This window comes from Petaurus breviceps, unplaced genomic scaffold (assembly GCF_028583685.1).
Source record: "Petaurus breviceps papuanus isolate PSGF00001 unplaced genomic scaffold, PetGlider_PUasm1.0 91133, whole genome shotgun sequence".
Lineage (NCBI taxonomy): Eukaryota > Metazoa > Chordata > Mammalia > Diprotodontia > Petauridae > Petaurus > Petaurus breviceps.
The window spans coordinates 98,450,424-98,475,407 of NW_027187419.1; the positions used below are offsets into that span (position 1 = coordinate 98,450,424).

A 24,984-nucleotide genomic window follows, 5' to 3' on the forward strand; every position below is an offset into this window, starting at 1 on the left:
TTAAAATGAATTTAGACTAGGTGACCACTGAGCTAGTTCCTTTTTAGATAGTAGTATCTATGTATGATCCTTTGAATCCCATCTGGACTTATTTTATATAAGCTGTGATTTTAGTTCTGCTTATGCCTTATCATGGAACATCATGATAGCCCTGGGATCTGGAATGCTATGGTAGCACAGTACAAGTTCTAGGAGGTTTCTCTCATGCTAAAAATGTTTTCATTGTAATTCTGCAAACAGGCTGTCTGTTCTCTGAGGACCATGTTTTCTAAGTATAGAGAAACCCTTTACAAGGATTTATCCCTTGGTGATGGATTCTTTGCCCATAGTAACCTCATGAAACAAATAGAAAAAATGGCCCTCAGTTTGGTTTGGCCAGTGCTCTTTTTTTTCCCCTGTAGTGGTCAGAACAGAGTGGTACAGAAGGTTGTAATACATACACAGAACACACATGTATAACATATATTAACTCAATTGTTGGTACTTTAAATTGTCCAGTAACCAGTGAGTAGCTATGCTTCTAGAGGAACTGAATCACATCAATCTTGACATTTTCACCATAAATCAAAATAGAAGACAGAAGGAACTTGTAGCTGAATGGAACTATGACTGTCATTGAAGAGAAAAATAATAGAGTTAACAAAGTTGGTTCTGTAGTATGTGTAAAGACAAAAAATACCCAACCACAGGATGTACAGTCTCCTCATATCATAATGCCCATGATTTGTATTACAAAAAGGGTATAATGATAAAGACAAATAACTTTGAAAGAATTGGCAACTGACCAGCATAACGACCACCCTTGATTCTAAAGGCATAATGATAAACACGACCCCACTTCCTTAAAGAGAGGTAAATGGCTCAGAGTGCAAAGTGTAAGCTCTGCAGCCAATATAGAAATTTGTTTTGCTTAGCTATATATGTTTATCAGTGGATTTTTTTCTTTTATTTTCAGTTAGTGGGAGGAGTTGAGGTGAGAAAGAAATAAAACTGATTTTTACAGATTTAAAAATAATAAAATTTAATCTAAAAAAGATTACCATGAAAATAATTGTAGCTTATGTGCCAACAGGTATTGTAGAGAATGGAGAGGTAAGATCTTGATAAGACTCTCTAGGATTAAATCAACATACTCTTAGATACTTGATTATTGAATTAAAAGATGAACATAGAAGAGGATGGCAAAAAAATGTTGGAAAATATGGCTGAGGAGTAAGGAATAGAGAGACTCCAAGTCTTATAAACTATGATAAAGAATCACACCTACATTTCATGAATGTTTATTTTAAGAAATGGAATATTTGGACACAGCCTTTACCAAATAACTCTGCTGGTGGCTCTTCCTGCCTGGAAAGCAGGTTTAAAGAAAACTTTTTTGAGTCTCAGCTAAATATATTATCCCAAGGACATAGAAGGATGAAGCTAGAAGGAGGATAACAAAAAAAAGTGAAAGAGATCTGTAAAATATTTTATAGCAAACTCTCTCCACCATGAAGGGATAGTGGAAGCCCACCACATTTGAACTTTTTTTTTAACCAATGTTTCAGTTGTGTTGCTAGAGGGAAGTTGAGATATTTTTGAGGAAAGCAAAAATGGGAAAAATCTACAGGATAGGACCAGGTCCACATAAATGAGGTACTTTCTAGAGGTGACAAAATTTGGAAACCATGATCAGTTCTCAAGGTCCCAGAAAGAGGAAGGTCTCCTAAATAATTAGAAAAAAATTGTGAGCTGACATCAGTAACTATTCATCTAAATGCTTATTACCTCATCTTTCCAAAATCTCTGTGAGAAAAATTTAAATCTGTATAGAGTAAAGGTAGACTTTCTTAAATACTATTTTGTTATAGACCACATTTTTGAGTAGTTACGAATTGTTTAAAAGGTGCATAGATTTATAAGACCTATTGTATTAATCATTTATTGACTATATGAAAGCATTTGATTCAGTATAATAAAATTATGCCTTAACAGTACTTCTTCCTCAGGGTGTGTCCTAGGTGCATGTCAGAATTGTACAAGATTCCTTGATAGACCTATCAAGAGACCTTGATATATTTGACAACTTTGTTCAGTAACCTCATTATTAATTTGGTGGGTTTGCCACTGTTATAGAGGCCTTCTAGTGCACAAGTCAAATAAACGAGATTACCTGTAATTGTTGAGATTCTCTAGATGCTATTTGCAGATGGGCATCAAGCTCTGTGATATTTTAGAGAGACTCCTAGATGATAAGCACAACCACTTATACATAGAGAGAAAATTTAGATAGATAAAAATAGAGAAAACTAGTTAAATAAAGGTAGATAGATAAAGAATGCCTATCTTATGATTATGCTGTTGGATGGATTTCTCATTGAGCTTGACCATCAGTATATCTGTTTTGAACAGGCATTTCAGGTGCACAGTGATCTAGGTCTAGAGTGATCATAAGATTATCAGCTGGAAGGATCTTTAAAGATCATCTAGTATTTTACAGAAGAGGAAAGTGAAATGTAGAAAAACTAAGTAAAGTGGCAGGTCCTGTGAGAACAAATCAAGTGCTTTTTCCATTGTATCATGAGATCATGAGGTTGGATTGGATTGCATTTTTTTTCTTTTTGCTTTTTGAAAGGCAGTTAAGGTTAAGTGACTTGTCCAAGGTCACATGGCTAGTTTTTATGTTAAGTGTTTGAGGCTGGATTTAAACTCAGGTCCTCCTGACTCCAGGGCCAGTGCTCTATTCACTGCACCACCTAGCTGCCCCAGATTGGATTGCATTTGACAAATTGTACGACACTTTCAGTTATCTAACCTCCCCCCACCTGCTTGACCTTGGTGCATGCTTACATAAAGTTCTTATTTCATTGTTGAGGTTGATGTGTGGGACTTCTAGGTTCATGGTTATCATTCCATGCATCAGTGTGGTAGGATGTTGAAAAGGACCACTAGTATTATTATGAGGGATAGAATCTTGCCTTGAAACAGCTGATTGGCTTTTTACCTTTGATTTTATAGTCAGGGAGCTTGTGGGGTTATGTTTTGGTAAGTAGAAACAAAAAGTGGGGCTTCAGGCATGAGGAACACATACATATAGAATAGAGACAGTCTATTTCAAGAATAGCCATACCCAGAACACTCAAGAAGTTTTCTCTAGAGCTCTATTGACCTTCAGGGTACATTTCCACTTTAGAGTTCTTTAAGAAATTTTGTTGTTCAGTGTTTTTCAGTCATATGCAACCCTTCGTGACCCTCTCTGGAGTTTTCTTGGCAAAGATACTGAAGTGATTTGCCTTTTCCTTCTCCAGCTCATTTTGCAAATGAGGATACTGAGGCAGACAGAATTAAGTGACTTGCCCAGGATCGCACAGCTAGTAAGTGTCTGAGGCCAGATTTGAACTCAGGAAAATAAGTCTTTCTGACTCCTTGCCTGGCACTCTAACTACTCTATCACCTAGCTGCCCAAGAAACTTTGTGCTATTTGGGAATTATGATCCCTTGAGACAAATTTCACTGAATTATTTATCTTTTTATGTTAGAAGTTAAATTTTACTAAAATCAATTGTGTCATTTTTGTAGCAAGTTTTTACATAGTTCTAAGAGAATTGTATAAATTCTAATGTTCCAGATTAAAATTTGATAGTCATTCACATAGAAGTAACTGAAGCTGAGTTCAAGAGGTAAATTCTTCATAGGGAAAAGCCTGGTCAGAGAGAAAAGCATAAGGCTAAAGATTATAGGACTCTAGTCTTCTTTCAATCCAAACCATTTTTATTGTATTTCAAAATTTAGAAAGAATACAACAATTAGTGAGCTCTAGGGGACAAATATTTAGGTTAGGGGAGAGTGAACATGAATAGCAATAGATTTGGACTTGGTGCTTTAGTGCATTTTCTTATATCTGCTGTCTGTTCTCTACTAGTATATCATTCCAGAAAATCCACCCTTCTCTTGCAGTGTTTATTGTTTCCCTGTTTCCACTCTAGCCATACAAAATGAAAACATTATAAATAACCTATTAGAATATATTAGCTTAGAAGCTGAAGAATACTTTCATAAATAGCAAATAAGAGATGATGATTTAAATGGCTATAATATTTAACATACAAACTAGAGTTTGATGATAAATAAAAATCCAAAAAGAAGCATTTATTATCAGTTTTTTGCCTTGTGCTTGAAACATAAATATGAAAGGAAGTACTATAGAATACCACATCTATTGTGTGAAATAATTTTCCATTCTCATTTTTATCTATTTTCAGTGAATAATTCTTGTTGATCTGGTTTATTAGATGCAACTAGCCTCTCTACTGCTACCCGTTATTAAGGGACCTTTGGTGGGAGCTATCCCACCAAAAACATGAAAAAATGCTCTAAATTACTATTGATTAGAGAAATGCAAATTAAAACAACTCTGAGATACTACCTCACAACTGTCAGATTAAGCTAACATGATAGAAAAGGAAAATGACAAATACTGGAAGGGATGTGGAAAAATAGGTACACTAATGCATTGTTGGTGTACCTGTGAACTTGTCCAGCCATTCTGGAGAACAATTTGGAGCTATAACCAAAGAACTATAAAACTGTGCATACCCTTTGAGTGAGCAATACCACTATTAGGTATGTATCTCAAAGAGATCGAAGAAAAAAAAAATGTGTACAAAATATTTATAGTGGCTCTTTTTGTGGTGACATAGAACTGGATATTGAGGAAGTTATCAGTTGGAGAATGACAGAACACATTGTGGTTTAGGATTGTGATGGACTTATTGTGCTATAAGAAATAATGAGAAGATGGTTTCAGAAAAACCTGGGAAGACATATGCAAAGTGAAGTAGACAGAACTGGGGAACATTGTACACAGTACCAGCAATATTGTAAGAATGATTAACTATGAAAGACTTAGCTACTTTGACCTCTACAATGATCCAAGATAATTCCTAAGAACTCATGATGAAAAATGTTTTCCACCTCGACAGAGAGATCTGATAAACTCTTGAGTTAAAATTAAAGTATAATTTTTTCACCTTGTTCATTTTTCTTCCTTTTTTGCCAAATGGCTAATATGGAAACATGTTTCGCATGATTTCACATGTATAATTGTTATTATATTGTTTGCCTTCTCAGTGAGTGGGTGAGGGGTAAGCAGGAGAGAGAGAATTCAGAGCTCAAAATTGAAAAAAGAATGCCAAAAATAAACAATAAATTTACTTAATAGTAAGGGACCTTTGGTGTAAGGGTATCTTCTTCATTAAGAGACATAATAGAGAATACTAAATTGATATCAGTGACATTTCTTTGGACATGAAAGAACCCAAAGTAAAGGAATTGTTGAAGGAACAGTAGGAATGGCTATATAGATAACACCTTTTGAGAAAGAGTAGAGGAATGTGCAGGTGAGGCCTACAAATTCACAGGATTTTAAAGGAAACATCTTATTAAAACTTACACCAAAAGAGTTGAATTAATGAATCCTCAAGACATGTAGTAAATGGACCCCTGTAAGTTATTCTCTCTTATTTCACAAAGAATTCAGCCTCTTGTTCACCAGATAATTCTCTTTCCCAATTCCAGCCATTAGATTAGGGGCTTTTATTATCCATGTAGATGCTCCTACAAACTGAATTGTTTGGGATAAGATCCAAATAATAACAGGTTTCCAGCATGCAAAAGAGATGTCGAGGCATTCTTTTTGTTCCCTTTGTGAATTGTAAAAGTCATTGATCCATGAGGTAAAGCAATAATATAACATATTTTTAAACTCCCACACAGAAATTAGTCAGTACATATTCCAAATTTTAATTAGGATAGACAGCATGTCCCAAAAGTCTTAGTGCAGTTTAGTTAAACCTACAGTTTAAATTTAATAAGCTTAAACTGCACCAAGACTTTTGGGATACCGTGTGTAAGCATTTTAACGAACATAGACTCCCCCTTTCTTTTCAGTTTACATTCCAGTGTTATAAAGGGGATATATATATATATATATATATATATATATTTATACATATTATTACTATAATGCATAATTTATTATATAGTAATGAGTAAGTCTCTACTTTCCATTAATATGTATTTTAGTTTTCTGAAAGTACATAAATATGGAGTAACTAAGTTTATTTATTGTAGTGGACACATATTATAAATGTAGCCTGGATCATGGCTTCATTTCCTGTAGGGGTTCTTTGTAGATGACTATTACAACAGTTGGAAAAACAGCTCACAGTACATCTCACAATATGCATTATCTTCATAAGCAGAAGAAAGTAGTTTCCCATTTATGAGTTTTTTAAAGCCTCATTTTAATTATAGTGATTGTATTATCAAAAACTACTGGAGCTAGAGATGTGGTACATCCTCTCTGTCTTTGTTTAATTTAGGCGACAAAAGGCTAGAGAAAGACAACAGAAGTTGCTTGCAGAATTTGCTTCCAGACAGAAAAGCTTCATGGAAACTGCTATGGATGTTGGTGAGTTTTAACTTATTTAGTGATATGTGTAAGTGTAATGCCATACTTATGTAGAGCTTGTAGGTTCTGTAGTGACTCTCCTAACTCCAGATAGCTCTGGTAGATCCAGACACTAGAGCTCCAGGAATAACCCTAAGGAGTGTGGGGGGGGATTTTTCTAATATTATAACTCATGAGCTCTGCTGGTATGCTTTTTCCCATGATTACTAGTATATAATCAGCTAATCCACTAAGCCTGATTTGCTTTTGCTCAGTAGTTTGCCATAGTGACAGCATAGTGGGTATAAAACATTTCCTCAAAAAGTCTATGACAGACTCACTTGTCAGTACATAAAGAGTCTAGAGGAAGGTGGACTTCAGCTTAGTAAGTACAAGTGGCAAAGAGGTTACAGTTTCTGGCTGCTGGAAATCCATTTTTCCCCCTTCAGGAGGTAGTTAGGATATTGCCTCTAGGCATGGTACAACTTCTATGCTGGGCTTCTCATTGAGTCTTGAAGCTATTTTTTTCTCAATGTGTCTAGTTTTTTTCTTGGCTCCAGTCGCATACACTGCATCATCTATTTTAGGGACGTTATTAGGACAAAGATGCTATTGGGAAGTACAAAATCTACTGGTCCTCTGAATTTCATAAAGTCCTCCTCTGGTCAAAGAGTAAGAAAGACACTGAAACTGAGTCCAAGGCTAGGGCCCTTCTCTGTCTAAGCAGTTCCTTCTCAGGTACTTGGCTAGAGGCTTCTACCTCCTAGTTGCCAGATACTTGAATCCTTGTATTGACCTAAAAGGTATGACTAAGTTTCTTCACCCAGAACCAATAAACTTCCTGTGCAGAATTATTCCTTTCTTCCAATAGTTTTCAAGGACTTTAGGTCTGCAATTGCTTTATCTATTCATTAGAGATGTCTTGGCATTGTCCAAGCCTAATTCACGTTTCTGATTGATTGACTGGTCTCATTTGACAAATTGATCAAGGCATAATATCTTGTTAGTTGTTAATTTAATTGGGGCAGGCAAATTTTTTGACCCAGTTGATCACCATCCTTACACTTTAAAAAATTGCTGTTGTTTATTCTATCAAAAATTAATCTCAGTTCAAATCCCATTTTGATTAAGATGAACAAATTGAATCTGAGGAAGATGATAATTGATATAATACCTCTTCACAGACAGAAGAAGTATAAGGTTTGTTGTAGGTAAAAGTTGAATTATGATGCCGCAATACATACAGTCATAAAGAAAAGAATAAAGAAGAAAATCTCCTTTTCTTTTTTTTTTTATCTTGGAGGTTTGCAGGACACCTTAAAACCTGTTACACCCTAAATTTGATTGTCCTCTGGTTTTGAAAGAGTTGAATTTATGAATCCTTAAGACATGTAGTAAATGAACCCCTGTAGGTTATTCTCTCTTATTTCACAAGGATTTCAGCTCCTTGCTCAGCAGATTATTCTCTTACCCAATTCCAGCTCATAGATTAGGGGCTTTTATTATCCATGTAGATGCTCCTACAAACTCCCTAGCCTTCTAATTCTTCAACCTATGATAGGATACAGTAAACATTTGTTAAGTGACTACTATGTTCCAGGCGCTATGCTGAGTGCTAGATACAAATAAAAAAACTCAATGAAAAACAGTCCCTACTCTCCTTATAATCTATTGGATAAAAATAGGGCACAAAAAGAAATAGAAAAGAGCAGGATGAGGGACCAAGAGAATACTCTGCTAAGAGGTATGATGATGATGGTGGAGTTGAAACCAAGCAGAGCATCTGGTGGCAATGAAGAAAAGACTGAGATTTTGAGACCCTATAAAGAAAGGCTGCAGGCAGATTGGGAGTCTTTTGCTCTCTACCCCTCCTATCAGAAGGACAGAAGCAACTGAAGGTATTGATGATGATAACCCTAAATCCCTATTTCTCTAGTTCACCTCAGTCACATGTAAGGATGGTCACACTAGGTCTCATCATTACTCAACAAATATTTTAGTTCCCTGATTAGAAACTCTGACATTCTTATACCTCACTATAACTTACTATTATTAGCCTTTTCTCTATGATTTACATTTCCTACACTTGTTTTTTTATCCCTTTCAGGACCTCCAATCTTTCCATCCTTCAATACTTTCTCAAGCCATTACCTCTGCTCTGACTTCACTTTCTTCCTTTTCCATCTTAGAATATTTAGCCATTTCAACTCTACACTGTCCTCTCCTCTTCTCTTAAATCCCTTGTTCCTTTATCTTATTGCTGCTCTTCTCTTGCCAAACCTCAGCTCTAAAGTATTTCTACTGTCTACCTTCCCTTATTCTATATGTGAGCCACTCAGTGCAACTGGAAGAAGTCTCACACCTATGCCATCTGGGTTCATTACAAATTCATGTTATCCAGCCTCAACTAGGCCCTTTCTACAACAAAGCAGTCTTTGTATTCCTTTTCAGGGAGTTTATTTATTCATTCATTCATTCATTCATTTATTTTTTAATGCTTTATTAACTTCTGATTTACATCATTCATTTCCGTCAGATTTTGAGTTACAAATTTTCTCCTCATTTTTCCCCTACCCACCACCCCAAAATAGCAGTCCCACAGGATATCTATCCCCTCCTCCAATCTGCTGTCTCCCATATTTTCTCCCATACCCCTTTCGACTTTTCCAGTGGATCTCTATGCCTCAGTGCCCGTATATCTTATTTCCCAATTACATGTAAGATGGTATTAATAATAGTATACACACACACATATTTGAATATTTGATTTTAAAACTTTCATTTCCAGATTCATTCCCTTCCTTCCTTGTCACCCACCCTTACTGGGAAGATAAGCAGTTCAGTATAGGTTGTACATGTGAAGCTAATGCAAAACAATAACATAGTAGATATATTGTAAAAGACTGACTATATTTCCCTCCCTCCTATCCCACCTCCCACTTGTTCTGTTCTCTACTTTGATCCTGTCCCTTTTCAAAAGTGGGTGCTTCCAACTTCCCTCCCCCCCCAGCCTGCCCTCCCTGCCATCATCCCCCCTCTCATTCCCTTCCCCCCCTATTCTCCTGGAGGGTGAGATACCCTATTTAGTGTGTATTTGACTCCCTCCTCAAGCCAGATTCAATGGGAATAAGGTTGACCCATTCCCTTTTGCCTTCCTATTCTTCCACTCCATTGTTACCATTTTCCCTTGCCTCTTCTGTATGAGATAGTTTACCCCATTCTGTCTCTCCCCATCTCCTCTCATTATATTCCTCTCACCTCTTAATTTCACCTTTTGAGTATCATCCCTTCCTGTTAAATTCGTCCTATGCCCTCTATCTATGTATACCTGTAAACATATATACACACATTCACATATGTATTCATATGCCCATATACCCTCATATGTAGACATATATATATATATATATTTCTAATCCCTTCAACTACTGAGAAAAATTTTATAAGTTATAATTATTGTTTATCCATGTAGGAATGTTAATAGTTCAACTTTGATAAGTTCCTTATGATTTCTTTTCCCTGTTTACCTTCTCATGCTTCTCTTGCTTCTTGTATCTGAATGTCAAATTTTCTATTCATCTCTGGTTTTTTCAGGAAGAATGCTTGAAAGTCCTCTATTCCACTGAGTGACCATATTTTCCCCTGAAACATTGATACTCAGTTTTGCTGGGTAGGTGACTCTTGGTTTTAATCCCAGCTCCTTTGACCTCCTGAATATCATATTCCAAGCCCTTCGATCCCTCCGTGTAGAAGCTGCCAGATCCTGGGTTATCTTGATGGTGTTTCCACAATATTCAAATTGTTTCTTCCTGGCTGCTTGTAATATTCTCTCCTTAATCTGGGGATTTTGGAACCTGGCTATAATATTCCTAGGAGTTTTCTTTTTGGGATCTTTTTCAGGAGGTAATCGGTGGATTCTTTCAACCTCTATTTTGATGGTATTAAAACATCAGGGCAGTTTTCTTTGAGAACTTCCTGGAGGATGATTTCTAGGTTCTTACTTTGGTCATGGCTTTTAGGTAGTCCGATAATTTTTAAATTCTCTCTCCTGGATCTATTTTCCAGGTCAGTGGTTTTTCCCATGAGATATTTCATATTGCCCTCTATTCTTTCATTTGTATGGATCTGTTTAACAGCATCTTGATTTCTCATAAAGTCATTAACTTCCATTTGTTCCAATCTACTTCTGAAGCAATAATTCTTCTCATTGAGCTTTTGAGATTCTTTTTCCATCTGGCAAACTCGGCTTTTTAAGGCATTCTTCCCCTCATTGCCTTTTTGAGCCTCTTTTGCCATTTGAATTAGTCTGTTTTTTAAGGTATTATTTTCCTCAGTCAGGCTGTTGACTCTCATTTCATAATTTTCTTGCATTGTTCTCATTTCTCTTCCCAATTTTTCCTCCGCTTCTCTTATCTGCTTCTTAAGGTCCTCTATGGCCTGTAACTAGCTCATATTTTCCTTTGAAGCTTTTGGTGCAGGGGTTCTGACTTCACTGTTTTCCTCCTGTTCCATGCTTTGCTCCTTTTTGTCCCCAAAATAGGAGTGTAATGTTGGAATCTTCTGTCTGCTCTGTTTCCTTTGCCTGCTCATTTTGCCACTCAATTACTTGACTTTTGGGCTTTTTGCAACAGTAGGACTCTGCCACCAGACAGGGGAGCTTTCGTCCCAAACGATGGGGTTTTTTCAGCTGCCGGAGGTATTAGATGGGTGCCCTCTCTGAGGTCTCCACATGCTCTGGCAAGCTGGACACACACCCTAGGACCTCCACCCTAACTCCAATCCAGATCCAAGCAGGTTAAAGCAAGAGCGATTTACCCCTCAGACTGGTGCTTGGTCCCCCTACACTCTGCAGGCCAGGAGCTGAAGCTGCGATGTGGCACTGGCTGGCTGTGCTGGGGTCTCAGCGGCTTCTCTCCCTGGGGGTAAAATCCAGGCACTCCCACTTACTGGTCCCAAAGTACAGACTCCACTGGCCTCTCACTTTGTCCTTCGCATCTATATGTTGATAAATCTGGAAACTGCCACTGCTGCTGCTGATCTGGAGTCCCTCTGGCTGGTGGCTGGTCAGGCCCACCCTGGGACTAAAGCCTTGGCATGGGACTGGGCTCGGCTCCCAGAGCTCTGTGCTGGATTCCTGCCGGCCTGCCAGGCTCTCCTCAGCAGGAGGTTAGCTTCTCTGTGTCATTTTGTGGGTTCTGCAGCTCCAAAGTTTGTTTAGAGTCCCCTTTTTACATGGATTGGGGAAGGTGGAAGCCAGAGCAGTGGGAAGGTCGTGCTTCTACTCCGCCATCTTGGCTCTGCCCCCCAGTCTTTGTATTCCTTCCTAATTGATTCTCTGTCTCACTCCCCACAAAAACTAGGTAATGTGGTGGATAGAGCACTGAGCCTGGAGTTGGAAAGATGTGTGTTCAAGTGTGGCCCTAGATACTTATTAGCTGTGGAAGTCTGGACAAGTCACTAAACCTCTCTCTTCCTTAGTTTCCTCAATTGTAAAATGGGAATAATAATAGCACTGATCTCACAGGCTTTGTTGTAAGGATCGAATGAGACATTATTTGTAAAAGCACAGCATAGCGCCTAGCACATAGTAAGTGCTTAATAAATGCATGTTCCTTTCCCCTTCCTCCTTATACTTTTTCTCTCACTTCCTTAAGCCTTTATAGTCTGTTTTCCAATCTCATTAGTTAACTGAAACTTTTCTTTTCAAAGTTAGCAATGATCTCTTTATTGTCAAATCTGGTGCTCTTTTATCAGTCCTAATTCTTGTTAGCCTATTTGCTGCATTTGACACTGTTGACCACCTTCTCTTGAATCCTCTATCCTCTTTGAGTTATTGTGACTGGTTCATCTTCTACTTGTCTAACCTTCTATGTCTCCTTTGCTTTCTCATCCTCCATAGCATGTCCCCTAACTCTGGGCATTCCCCAAGTTTCTCTCCTAGGCCTTTTTCTGTTTTTCCTTTATACTCTTTAGTAACATCATCCATTCTCATAAGTTTAATGGATATCTCTATGAAAATCTAAGTCCCACATCTATCGATCTCTGCAGATCTATCCCAGATCTAGACATCCAGTCCTGATTTCTTCCTGAGCTTAACTTCCTTCATCACCAGTTGCTTATTGAGCATTTCAAATTGGGTGATCTTGGAGAAATCTCAAGCTCAAGCATGTCCAAACTGAACTCATTATGTTTCCTCTGTAACCATTTTCACACTCCAACTTGCCTATTTCTGTAGAAGATGCCACTGTCCTTATATTCTTCTAGTTTTTAACTTCAGCATTATCCTGGATTTCTTCCTCTCCCACCTCTCATAGCCATTCAGTTGCCAAATCTTTTGGTTTATAACTTCTCAGCATTTATGGCATCCATCCTCAGTGTTCACTAGGTACCATGTTAGTTTAGGCCTTTTATCACATGTGGGTTAGTTATTGCAATAGCTTTCTCTTGGTCTTCTTGCCTCATGTCTCTTCTCATTCCAATCTATCATACACATTTCTGATAAAATAATTTTCCTTAAGCATGGGTCTGTTCATATAATTCCCTGGCTCAATCAATTCAAATGGTTTCCTATTGTTTCTTAAGACCTAAAGTCTAGCTTTTACAGTTCTATGCTACCTCGCCTTAACCTATCTCTCTTGCTTCACTGGATATTTTTCCCAATCCATGTCCCTGAGATTTGGCCAAAATGGCTTACCCTCTACTATTCATACACAATACTCTTACAATCCTCTTGCCTTTGTCTGTCTTACATGTCTGGAATGTATTTCTTTTCTGCTTTGAACTCATAGAGTTCCTACCTTTTTTTAAGGCCAAATTCAAGCACTATCTTTTACATGAAGCCTTTGCTGATCCTCTCATCTGTTAGTAGTGCCCTTTTATATATTCAGTTTATATTTATGCACTTATATTTTATGAACCTGTTGTCTCCTACATTGGAATAGATTATTTTGGTTTTTGCACTTATATCCCTAGTACCTTTCCCCTCTTTTTTTTTCTTGGCATTTCCTCTCTACCTCTAAAATCAAAAGAAAACAGAAAATACCTGTCTTTTTTTTTCCATATGTAATAACTTTTCTTTTAGAAGAATAGAATGATGAGTTACTTATAATTTATGCAATTTTAATTAATTCTTTCTTTAATTCATTTTGTATTTTTACATTTAGGTCCATATTATTTCTATTCTATGTTCATCTTTATAGTATTTTTTTTCTTTCTTTTTTTGTTTTATTTTATATTATTTTTAGAGTGGAGAAATATTCCTGGGCTTTCCAAGTTTATATAAATGTAAAATGAATGTATCTACCTTCTGTAGATATGACCTCGCTCTCTTTTTATCATCAGGGAGATCTCAAGTATGAGATCTGTTCTTAAGTATTTCTGAAAACTGCCTGTCATTTGGAAAAATTGGGAACATTATCTTGCCTTTTGGGTAGCTGATACCCATATTTTCTGTAATTGTGTTAGAAGTCAGCCTGAAAAGCTTTTGAAGTGGGAAGAGTTTGATAACTTACCTGTAAAGGATGTATGGTCATCAATTTAGTTTCTGATAGGCATCATTTTACTAATTGTTTGCTGAGTCTTTGTAAAAGTATGAAAGTCCTTCCAAGTCTATTTGCTACCTTAATGGTGTGTAACTAATTCAGATGTTGCCTTCCTCTAAATTTGTGTTAGAATCTAAGATTTCCACTTCTTACATAGTTCTCTATATTTCCTTCTTGTGACCTAATTGATTTAAAGGTTTTTCCACTTTATTAAGTTTATGGTAGAAAACATAATTTATCCAATCCTAGAAGGATGTTGTTTGATGGTCTTCAGCCTTGTGGCCAAATCTAACATGGTCTAGTTATCCATTAAACCCCTGCTATGTATAAGATCCTGCTATCAGGAACTGGAAATAGAAACACAAAACTAGAACAGTACCTGCCCTCTCTTAATAAGAGTATACAGGATAATATGAACAGAATGAGAATTCTATAAATTAGAAGCCTCATGAAAGGTTTCTCCTACTAGGGGATGCATGAGTTTCTCCTTGAAGGAAGCTAAGTATTTTAAGAGATGGAGGTGAAGAGGGACTATGTTCTAGGTTTGGGGGACAGCTTGTACAAAGGCATGGAGTGAAGAGATAAAATGAAGAATTTGGGGAACAACAAGTATTCTGTTTTGATTTAAAGGTAGAGTGTATGAAAGGAGAATAATATATAGTAATTTTGGAAAGATATGTTGGAGCCATATCATGAACAACTTTAAATAAATTCTGAAGTTGGGGTTTTAAAAAATGAGCGGATTTATAAAATTCATCATTATGCAAAACTTTTCATTCATTTGTTCAACACATATTGAGCAACTGCTATGTACATAGTCCTGTACAAGTTGGTGTGGTAAGACACACATTTTAAGTACATAGTGCCTCCTTTTCTGTTTGTTTTGGGGAGACTAGGAATGAAAAATAAAAATAAAATTAATGCTACAAGATAATAAATGATGAAACTTCACCTAATTGGTAGATACAATAAGTACTATGAGTTCAAAAATTTCAGTTTAGAATGGAATGATCAGAGGAAATTTTCCTGGAAGAAATAAGATTTTGAACTTTGCATTGGAAAGTAGGTAAGGGGCCAGGGCCAAAATATTAGAGGCAGTAACCCATGAACTCTCTCAAAATTCTCCTCCAAACAACTTAAAAATAACTCCTCAAATCAAATTTTGGAGCAGCAGAGACAACAAAAAGTGAAGACATTTTTTTCCAGCCTAAGAACACTTAGGATGTCCAAAGGAAAGATCTATAACATCTGGGTGGGTGCCAGCCTGGAGTGCATGCAGAGAGAGCACCAGTGACAGGTGAGACAGTGGCAGAAGCAGCGGGAGCTTTAACATTAGCTCCAATTCCCAGCAAAAGATCATGCCTCCTCATTGCTGGATCTCGTGCTGGGCTGGCCCCTCTCACTCATTCAGTCTTTACAGACATTTTCTTGCCATACTACAGATTTCATTACAATCCTCTTTCCTTCCCCATTCCACAGTTGCCCTATCTTTCCACTAACCATTCCTGTTTTTTCCTTGTCTTTGAATGTAAGCTTCTTGTATTCCTAGAATTTAGTACAGTCATAAGCACAAAATAGATGCTTAAATACTTTTTCATTCATTCTTTTTTTTTTTAAAGCAATTGGGGTTAAGTAACTTGCTCAAGGTTACACGGTCAGTTATTTGTGGGTGTGGTGCTAAGTGTCTGAGCCCGGATTCGATCCCCAGGTCATCCTGACACTGGGGCTGGTGCTCTTACTTGCTGAGCCACCTGCCCCCCCCCCCCCCATTCATTCTTATATGTAAAAGAAGAAGAAAGAAAAATGGAAGGATGGCTCACAGGTTTTTCATTGGGGAGACAAAATAAAAGAATTGGCAGAACAGGTTTTATTGTGTGTCCAGATTGTAGTAGTATGTGTGTTAGGTGGTAAATTCCTATATCAGGGTTATGGCAGTGTCAGGAGAGAAGGGGGCATGTGTGAGAAATGTTATGAAGATAATATTAACAGGTTTTGACCAAGATTAGATATAGGAGAGGAGAGAATAAGGAGGCTCACCTAGTTGAACTTAGGGCCAAGCTGTATTTTGCTTTGAGTCTTTGTTTATAAATGTTTTGGGGTCATTCTCTTCTTTTGGATTTGTGTTTTGAGCATCCCTGTCAGCATAATAGCCATTTTGGGTGAAATTCTTCATTTGTTCACTCATTTAGGCTCTGTATACTTTTGGAACAAATAACTAGGGAATTTTTGATCCTGTTTTGTGCCCTCGGGTTCTATTGCTGCTTTCTCGGGGTATAAATGGTTGCATTCTTTGCTTTTGTTTTTTTTGTTTGTTTGTTTGTTTGTTTTTGGAGGGAGGAGAGCAGGGTAGTTGGGGTTAGGTGACTTGCCCAAGGTCACACGGCTAGTTAAGTATTAAGTGTCTGAGGCCAAATTTGAACTCTGGTCCTCCTGATTCCAGGGCTGGTGTTCTATTCACTGCGCCACCTAGCCGCCCCAAAATGTATTCTTCAAAGACCTCAGGGACAGCTCAGACTGGATACCTGCAATCTTTCAGTGTCTTTGTTGCCATCTGATCTAGAGTAAAGTCCGAGTGCTACCTTCCTGCTGTGAGATCTGCAAGCTCCTGACCTGAATTTGGACCTGAACTGTGGACTTGACTCTGGTTTGACTTCCAGGAGACTGCTTCTGACTCAGCTACTGTCAACCAGTAGAAATGCTGCAGAATCAGAGTGACAGAACTGCAGGTTTTCTTTTGGTCTGCACTTCTTGTCCTGATTATTCAGATGTAGGCTTCAGGACTGACCTTGGGGGCAGATCTGAGACTTTGCTTTGCTCCTAGTTTGCAGACACACAGTTGCAACTTGATTCTTTACTTGATTCTGCCATGGGATTCCTATCTGGACCAATATGCCTAGGCATAGATCCCTTCATTATTCCACACTGGTTCTATCATCCATCTCTGGGATGTGAGCAACAGAGCTGCTAGTTGACACCTGCTCTGGTTATCAAGGAAAGATCAGACACCTTCAATCCTGGATCTGAGCCCATTTCTTGCTTGGTGCCCAGTAAAGGGCAAGCCCATATTCAGTTTAACCCTGGGTTGGAATGCTTCATGTATTTCACTGCTGGCCTTTCCCGGTATCCGCAGACCTTCTGTCTCTATGTTGACTTGGGGTGGAAAAAAAATCACTGTTATTTTTTTTTTCCTGATTTCCCCATTAGCACTTATTCTGGTGTGGAATCTAGTCCTATAAGGGAGAGCTGGATTATACTGCTTTTTTCTTCTCCATCATCTTGGTTGACCTCCACATTATGAAGTGCTGTATAGTCCTTTACAGTGTTGTAGTCAATATAAACTATTTACATCTACTTCTCTTCTCTTGCTTTCTTTTTAATCCCCTTACAATCTTGCTTCTGGTCTCATCTTTCCACTGAAGCTTTTCTCTCCAGTTACTAATGAACTCTTACAAAAGAGCAAATCCATTGGCCTCTTCTCAGTCTTATTCTCTTTGACCTCTCTGCATCCTTCAACACTGCTGAAGACTGCCTTCTTTTATACTTTATCCTCTCTAGGTTTCTGAGATACCAGTCTTTCCTGGTTTTCCTCCTACTTATATGACTACTCCTCTTTTTCCTTTTCTGGATCTTCCAGATCACACTCTCTAACCATAGGTTTCCCTAAGGGTTCTGTCCTGGGCTTTCTTTTCTTCTCCCTCTATACTGTTCCACTTGATGACCTCTTCCATTCTTGTGGATTTAATTACCATCTTTATGCTGATGATTCTCAAATCTACCTGTCCAACCCCAAATTGTCTTCTGACTCCAACCTCCAACGTTGTATCTCCAACTGACTTTCAGACATCCCAAACTGGATGTCCAGAGCTGTTTTATTTTGTATTTCTTTTATTATTTTTGAAAACATAATTTTGCTGCAATCTTTTGTTTTTTAATATCACTTACCTTTCCCACTATATGTCTCCCTACACCCTTGCCTAGAGATCCTTCCTTTGTAATAAAAAAGAAAGTTCCAAAGAACTGACCAACATATCAAGAAAATATGACATTATATTTTTCCACACCAATATTCTCCACTTTTGTAAAGGAATAACTGGAGGTGACTTTTCATATTTTTTCTTTGAGGCCTCCCTGGTCATTTTAGTTTCACAGCATTGTTTTATTGTTGTTCTTTCAATTTATGTTGTTGTATTCGCTATGTGTATTTTTTTCCTGGTTCTCTTTGCTTCATTTTATATCTATTCACATAGCTTTTCTGTATTCATCATTTCTTACAACATGGTAATATTCCATTATATTCATCTGCCACAATTTGTTTAGTCATTGCTTAATTGATAGGTACCTAATTTGTTTCCAGTTTTTTGCTACCACAAATAGTACTATTATGAGTATTTTGGTATATAAGGGACCTTTTTTTTTTTTCTGTCATTGACTTCTGGGATATATTCCTAGCAGTGCAATCTTTGGATCAAAAGATAGTCATTTTATTTGTCAATTGCCCAATGGCTTTCCAGAATGTTTGGACCAGTTGAGAACTCTACCAACAATACCTTTACAGTTGTGTTATTTTATCCCCCCAACAACCCTGGGAGGTAGGTGCTATTATTAACCCCACTTTACAGAAGAGGAAACTGAGGCATACAGGTTTAATAATCTGCTAAGAGTCATGTGGTTTGTAAGTTATAGAGTCATATTTGAACTCGGGTCTTCTTCACTCAAAGTCTACTACTCTATCACCTCAATGTCTAGTGGTATACTTAACCAACCAAATACTTTACAAAGGAGGTAAAATACAACTAAATCATTTGGATGAGCAAGAAATCTTGAATGTTGAGGGAAGTCTTGGCGAAGCTAGGAATTGGTCCATCCATTCTGGAAAACATACACATTATGCCCAGAAAGTTAACACGCTATACATTCTCTTTAACTCAGTTATATTACTTCTAGTCTCTACTCCCCGAATCCTAAAATTAAAAAAGAAATGACAAATAAGAGCCATATATACAAACATTTATGGAGGTTCTTTTTGTGGGAGGCCAAAATTAGGAACTAAGGGGGCATCATTCTCTTGGGGAGTGGCTAAAAAATTGTGGGATATGAATATAATGGAATATTATTATGACATGAGAAATAATGAAATGGATAATTTCAGAGGGAATTTGAAAGACCCTTAAAAACTACAGATTAAAGTGAGCAGAACAAGAACACTTTATATAACGATAACATTGTAAAAACAAAACAGACTTTGAAAGACTTTAGAACTGATAATCAGTGCAATGACAAAACATAAGTTGAAACATCCTACTTACTTTCCGTAGAGTGGTGATATAGTTAAAATGCATAGACTTATTTTTGTACAGTTTATAATGTGGCAATTTGTTTGACTGGACCATGTAGGTATTTATTGAGGGATTTATCTGTTTTTCAGGTTTTTAAAAAAGGTTGAATAGTCTATGGAACAAATTAATTAAAAAAAATTTGTTACTTGGAAAATAAACTTTTTAAAAATAAAAAGTAGAATCAAAGGAAATCATTAAAAACATGTAGAATCAAAGAGAGAATACCTTTTGAGAAAAAGGAATACCTTCAGCCAATTCGTCTGCTTGGCATGTACTCCAGTGAAGTCAGTGACAAAATAAAGGCTTCGACATATGCCAAAATAAATTTTTTTTTCATATCCTTTGATCACTTATTTGGGAATGGCATTTGGTCAATCTGTTTCTGTTAGCTGTCTGTACATCTTGTATATCAGACAAATATCTGATCAGAGATATTTTATATAAAGATTTTTTTTTCAGTTGACCATTTTCTTTTTATCCTTGTAATAGTTTTGATTGTTTTAACACTTTTCATTTAATAAAAAGTTAATCAAAATTATCCATGGTGTTTTTTGTAATTACCTCTATCCTTTGTTTGGTTAAGAATTAATTTCTTATCCATAGTTGTAAAAGGCATATCATATGATCAGCTTCTATTGTAATTTTTAAATGATCTCATCTTTAATAGTAAGATCATGTAACTGTTTTGAATTGTTACCTAGTGTAACATGTTGATCTAAACTCAACTTCTGCCAGACTGCTTTCTATTGTTCCTAATGCTGTTGTGAATGCTTGTTTAAGGCTAAATTTACCAAATTACTAACTATAAAAGTACAATTTACAAGTGATCGTCAGGACTATTTTATAAATACAATCTAAATTTATAATTTTATAGCTGGTTTGCTTACAAAAGGCAGCCAAGGGAAATTTATATGAATTAAAGTAGAACTATAGTGTTTGGAATTAGAAATATTGAAGATTGTAATTTATAAATAAGTTTAATATAAATATTGTAGATTAAATATTTCTTTAAATGGGAAGTATACATTTTTTATCCTTTATATTACTAGAAAAACAGCTAAATGGCATCATTTTGATGTACTACATTGTTTTGAATCAAGAGTTTCATGAATACTAGGTTTTAGTTAATTATTTTGTCAGGTTGTGTCACTTTAAAAGAATATTACCATGACAAGATGGCAAAGTAGCAGTTATAAAAGTTGTGATTCTGTTTGGTTTGGTGAAAGATTTTTATGTTAATTTAGACCTGTATGTGCAGGTTTGTTATCTCCATTTAGGATAAAATTACCAATTTAACCATTTATTCTCTAAATTTTGAGGGATATCTTTTCCATTAAGATAATATTTTTAAATATTCTATTTTGTAATTGGTACTTCATTTTTTTTTTTTAAAGCAATCGGGGTTAAGTAACTTGCTCAAGGTTACACAGCCAGTTATTATTTCTGTGTGTTGCTGAGTATCTGAGCCCGGATTTGATCCAGGTCATCCCAACACTGGAGCCGGTGCTCTTACTCGCTGAGCCACCTGGCCACCCCTAAGCAATTGGGGTTAAGTAACTTGCTCAAGATTACACGGCCAGGTGTTTCTGGGTGGGTGCTAAGTGTCTGAGCCCGGGATTCAATCTCCAGGTCTTCTCAACACTGAAGCCGGTGCTCTTACTCGCTGTGCTACCTGGCCACCCCTGGTACTTGATTTTTAAAAAATATATTAGAACTTGAAAAAAAATCACATTTCTAATTGATAGCCATTGTGTGTTAGAAGTCATTGTAGAGCCTAAAGATTGAATGAATATGGCAACTGAGTAACATTTTCATTTATAGATTAGTCAGGTAGTTCCATGGCCCTTACATTCATCATTTTTGAATAGAATGTTCCCATTTCTCCATATGTTGTTCCTTTTCATCATTGATGAATAAGCAGAGAAAATTTAGTTATCAGAATTTAATTTCTTCTTATTTGGGTTTATTAAGTTCAACTAAAGGAAATAATTAATTGTTTCAGTTAATCACATACATACACACTTTTTTTTTTCAAATTTTCAGCCTTTTAAAAAACAATTTATATACATTGTCATTTATGAATATGTAGTTTTAAAGAATTAACTAATTTCATTAATTTGTATAAGAATGTATCCAAACAGTTTTGCCTATTAAGAATAGGATAAATATTTTGATACATATTTTTCCAGATGTAAGAAATAGTAGTGCTCCTATGTCTTTTCAAGTCTTTGACATAGCTTGATAACTTATTTGATGGAGTCTTGAATATGATAAAATAATATGTAATTAGTAGTATTTATAAGTTATTTTATTGTAAATTATGAAACAGAACCAGTAATTATGCCAGTAAAATTAAAATCATGATTCAAATAAACATTAATTTTCTACTCAGTTATGGAAAATAATTGTTGGCAGGGGAAGACAACACATTGAAATGAACTTAAGTCTCCATCCATTTAGGGTTATATTACTCTAGAAATATAATTATAAAATCTTAAAAAAATTATTAATATATTTTTATAACAATAATTTTCTAATATTCTTTCTTCAAAGTCAGTTGCTTTGCTTCATGTAGATTTTATAGTTTTTTCCCTACTTTTCTTAGATTCATGTATTTTTGAATTCTAGATTTATAACTTTCTTTTCCAGAGGTTCTATTCCTTTTTTAAAATTAAATTTTATATTTTTCAGTTACATAATTTTTTTTTCTGCCCTTCCCACCACGATGGAATAAATCCCGAACCCTTGAAACAAATATACTTTGTAAAGCAAGTCAAATTCCCATGTTGATTGTATCTGAAAATGTATGTTCTATTCTACACCTTTAGTGTGTTAGCACCTTTCTTTAAAGAGTGGGGTAGCATGCTTCATTACTGGTCTTTTAAAATTGTGGCTGGCCATTGCATTGATCACAGTTCTTAAGTCTTTCAAAGCTGATTTTCTGTTCTTATTGTGGAAATGATTCTCCCAGTTTTGGTCACTTCTTTCTGTGTCAGTTTATGTAAGTCTTCCCAGGTTTCTCTGAAAATCACCCCTTTCATAATTTCTTACAGCTCTTCTATTAAGAGAGATTATTCTTTGTGGATTTTTAAAGTTGTCTGTAATTTTTCCTATTTATTTCTTCTTTAATAGCACAAATTTCTGATTTCCTAGTTTCCACTCTGCTGTTTTCATTTAGAAATTTCATTTCTCTTTTGAACTTAGATTTTGTTTCTTTTGTTCCATGATTTCTGAGAGGTCACAAAATTTATTTTCTTGTTCTTTTTTTTTATTGACAGTTTTTATTTCTATTTTCCTTAATAATATTTATTCAGTGTGTTCTGGATATTTAAAACATTCTTGTCCATTTTTCCTTTTGTCTTAAAGTTGCAAGAGTTATTTATCTGCTTGGAGGCTAAGCTTATTGTACCCAAATTTGTGTGTGTGTGTGTGTGTGTGTGTGTGTGTGTGTGTGTGTGTGTATTTTATCTTTAAACACCGTGCTCCAACCCCCCCCCCCCCCCTCTTCTTTTTTTTCTTTAAATTTCTGATAGTTTGTCTCAGGATTCCTTCTTACTGTCTGAGCCCTTTACTTACACTGCCATGGAGCACTTTTTTTTCCTTCTCAGTACAGGACCATGAGGCAAAAGCAGCTTTAATGTCTTCTAATTGGGGATTGTGGGAATTTCTCTGACCCCTATCTAAACCTCTAGGAGAACACTGACTCTCTGTTAGCTTTCCAGACTGTTTTCCTCTTGATATGGAGTTGCCATAGTCCCATAGTTGCCTCCAGCTCTCTTTTATTGCCATGTGGCTAGAAGATCTATGTCTTCTTCCTGGTGTCTTTAGGGTTCCAATTGGGTTATTGCCTTGAAGGGGACTGGGTAGGGGTCATAATAGCTTGAAATACAAACCTTCTTAGTTGTTTGTGCTCCTGGGGTAAAGAGTAAGGGTGTGCAATAGGGTGGGCCTGACTTTGGGTCATTTGCTTGATACCTCAGGTGTTGGAATGAAATGAGACTTTCCTAAGTTGATAATTAACAAAAGGAACTGTACCTAGCCATTGTATATGAAGGACATTCAACAAGGTTATTAAGTGTGATCACTATGTTGATTAAACTGAACACAGCTTCCTAGTTAGTCCGTGGTCATAAGCCTTAGAAACTGATCTAGAACCTCTTTCCTGTAAGCCAAGCAAATTTTAAGGAGAGTTTCTGTACTTTTAAAAAAAGGAATCTAGCTTAGCTTAGGACCTAGGGGAAAAACCAGCCAAAGCATGGCAAAATCTCAGGAAATATTGCTCCTGTCATAGAGGTTAGGTTGAGTGGAAGGTTTAGGTAGTTTGGTACTTCACTGTTATTTCAGTAGACTTCGCTTTTCATCATCTTCCCTTGTGAATGTAGATATAGATTTGGTACATACTTCTTGTTTTGAGGTTGTTGGAGGAGATGGGGGGTAACTCACATAGTACATCTTGCTGATTTTTTGTGTTATTTGTATTAAATCCAATAAACTGATTATGCATGTTTCAGAATGTCATATCTGTATACAAGAATATTATGAAAGTTTCTTCCCAAGAGGGTTTGAGTATTTTTAAAGTCTTCCTTCTAAGATTAAAAAAAAGAAAATCCTTTTAAAATGCTAAGCATTTCTTTTTAAAGTTTTCTAAAGAATTAAGTATTTCACATTCTTCTTGTTTAGTACCAGTCTTTAAAAAACATTTTAACAAGACAGAATAATTTTGCCCCACAAAAAATGTAACATTAGAATTCATGTATAACATTTTTAAAGTCAAAATGTCAGTATAAATGTCAGATGTTTTCATTATTTTATAAACCTTTTTCTTAGTAAATTTTTTTTCTTTAAAAAGCTTATTCCCCACTTCCATGCCCTTGCTTCAGTTTTGAAGTAGTGACCTTATCATTATTTTTATCTATCTATCTATCTATCTATCTATCTATCTATCTATCTATCTATCTATCTATCTATCTATTCATTTATTTATTTTTTAAAGCAATCGGGGTTAAGTAACTTGCTCAAGGTTACACGGCCAGGTGTTTCTGGGTGGGTGCTAAGTGTGGGAGCCCAGATTTGATTCCCAGGTCATCCCGACACTGGAGCCGGTGCTCTTACTTGCTGTGCTACCTGGCCGCCCCTGATGTTATCATTATTAGTGACCATTATCATTATATATCAGTATAAATATTTTGAGTTTTATTTTTCTACATGTTTTTCTTATAGAGAGATTTTCCAGAAATTTGTAGGTATGATATAGTCTTTTTTTTCCCCCCAGATTCTCCAGAAACTGATATTGCTATGGAGATAGTGACACCAGAACAGCAAATCTCTGAAGCAGTATATGACTGTGTCATCTGTGGACAGAGTGGCCCATCCTCTGAAGAGCGACCCACAGGGCTGGTTGTGCTTTTGCAAGCCTCTTCAGGTAAGTGTCTTGTTAAGCTACTTCTCAGAATCAAAATAGATAGTAACTTTTTATTATTGTGGAAGAGCACCAAATGTGAAGTTGGAGCCCTAGGCTTGAATCTTTCCATTTAAATTTTAAATACTTTTCTTTAAAATGTAGACATGGGTAGGTTACATAACCTCTCTCAGTCTTAGTTTCTTCGGTTAGAACATGGGAGCAAGAATACATTTACTACCTATCTCAATGTTGTTATTGAAGGAAGTCCTTTATAAA

The 24,984-nt window shown here is 36.2% G+C and overlaps 1 protein-coding gene across 3 annotated transcripts in view; it reads left to right on the forward strand.

The window, feature by feature from the left end:
• The window catches only part of UBR3 (ubiquitin protein ligase E3 component n-recognin 3), a 330,855-nt gene that overhangs the window by 190,488 nt on the left and 115,383 nt on the right, over positions 1–24,984 (forward strand). For all 3 annotated transcript variants that reach the window (XM_069080034.1, XM_069080036.1, XM_069080035.1), the window contains exons 24-25: positions 6,363–6,451; positions 24,580–24,729. In XM_069080034.1, the coding sequence (XP_068936135.1) occupies positions 6,363–6,451; positions 24,580–24,729 (239 nt within the window). The remainder of the gene's footprint in view (positions 1–6,362; positions 6,452–24,579; positions 24,730–24,984) is intronic.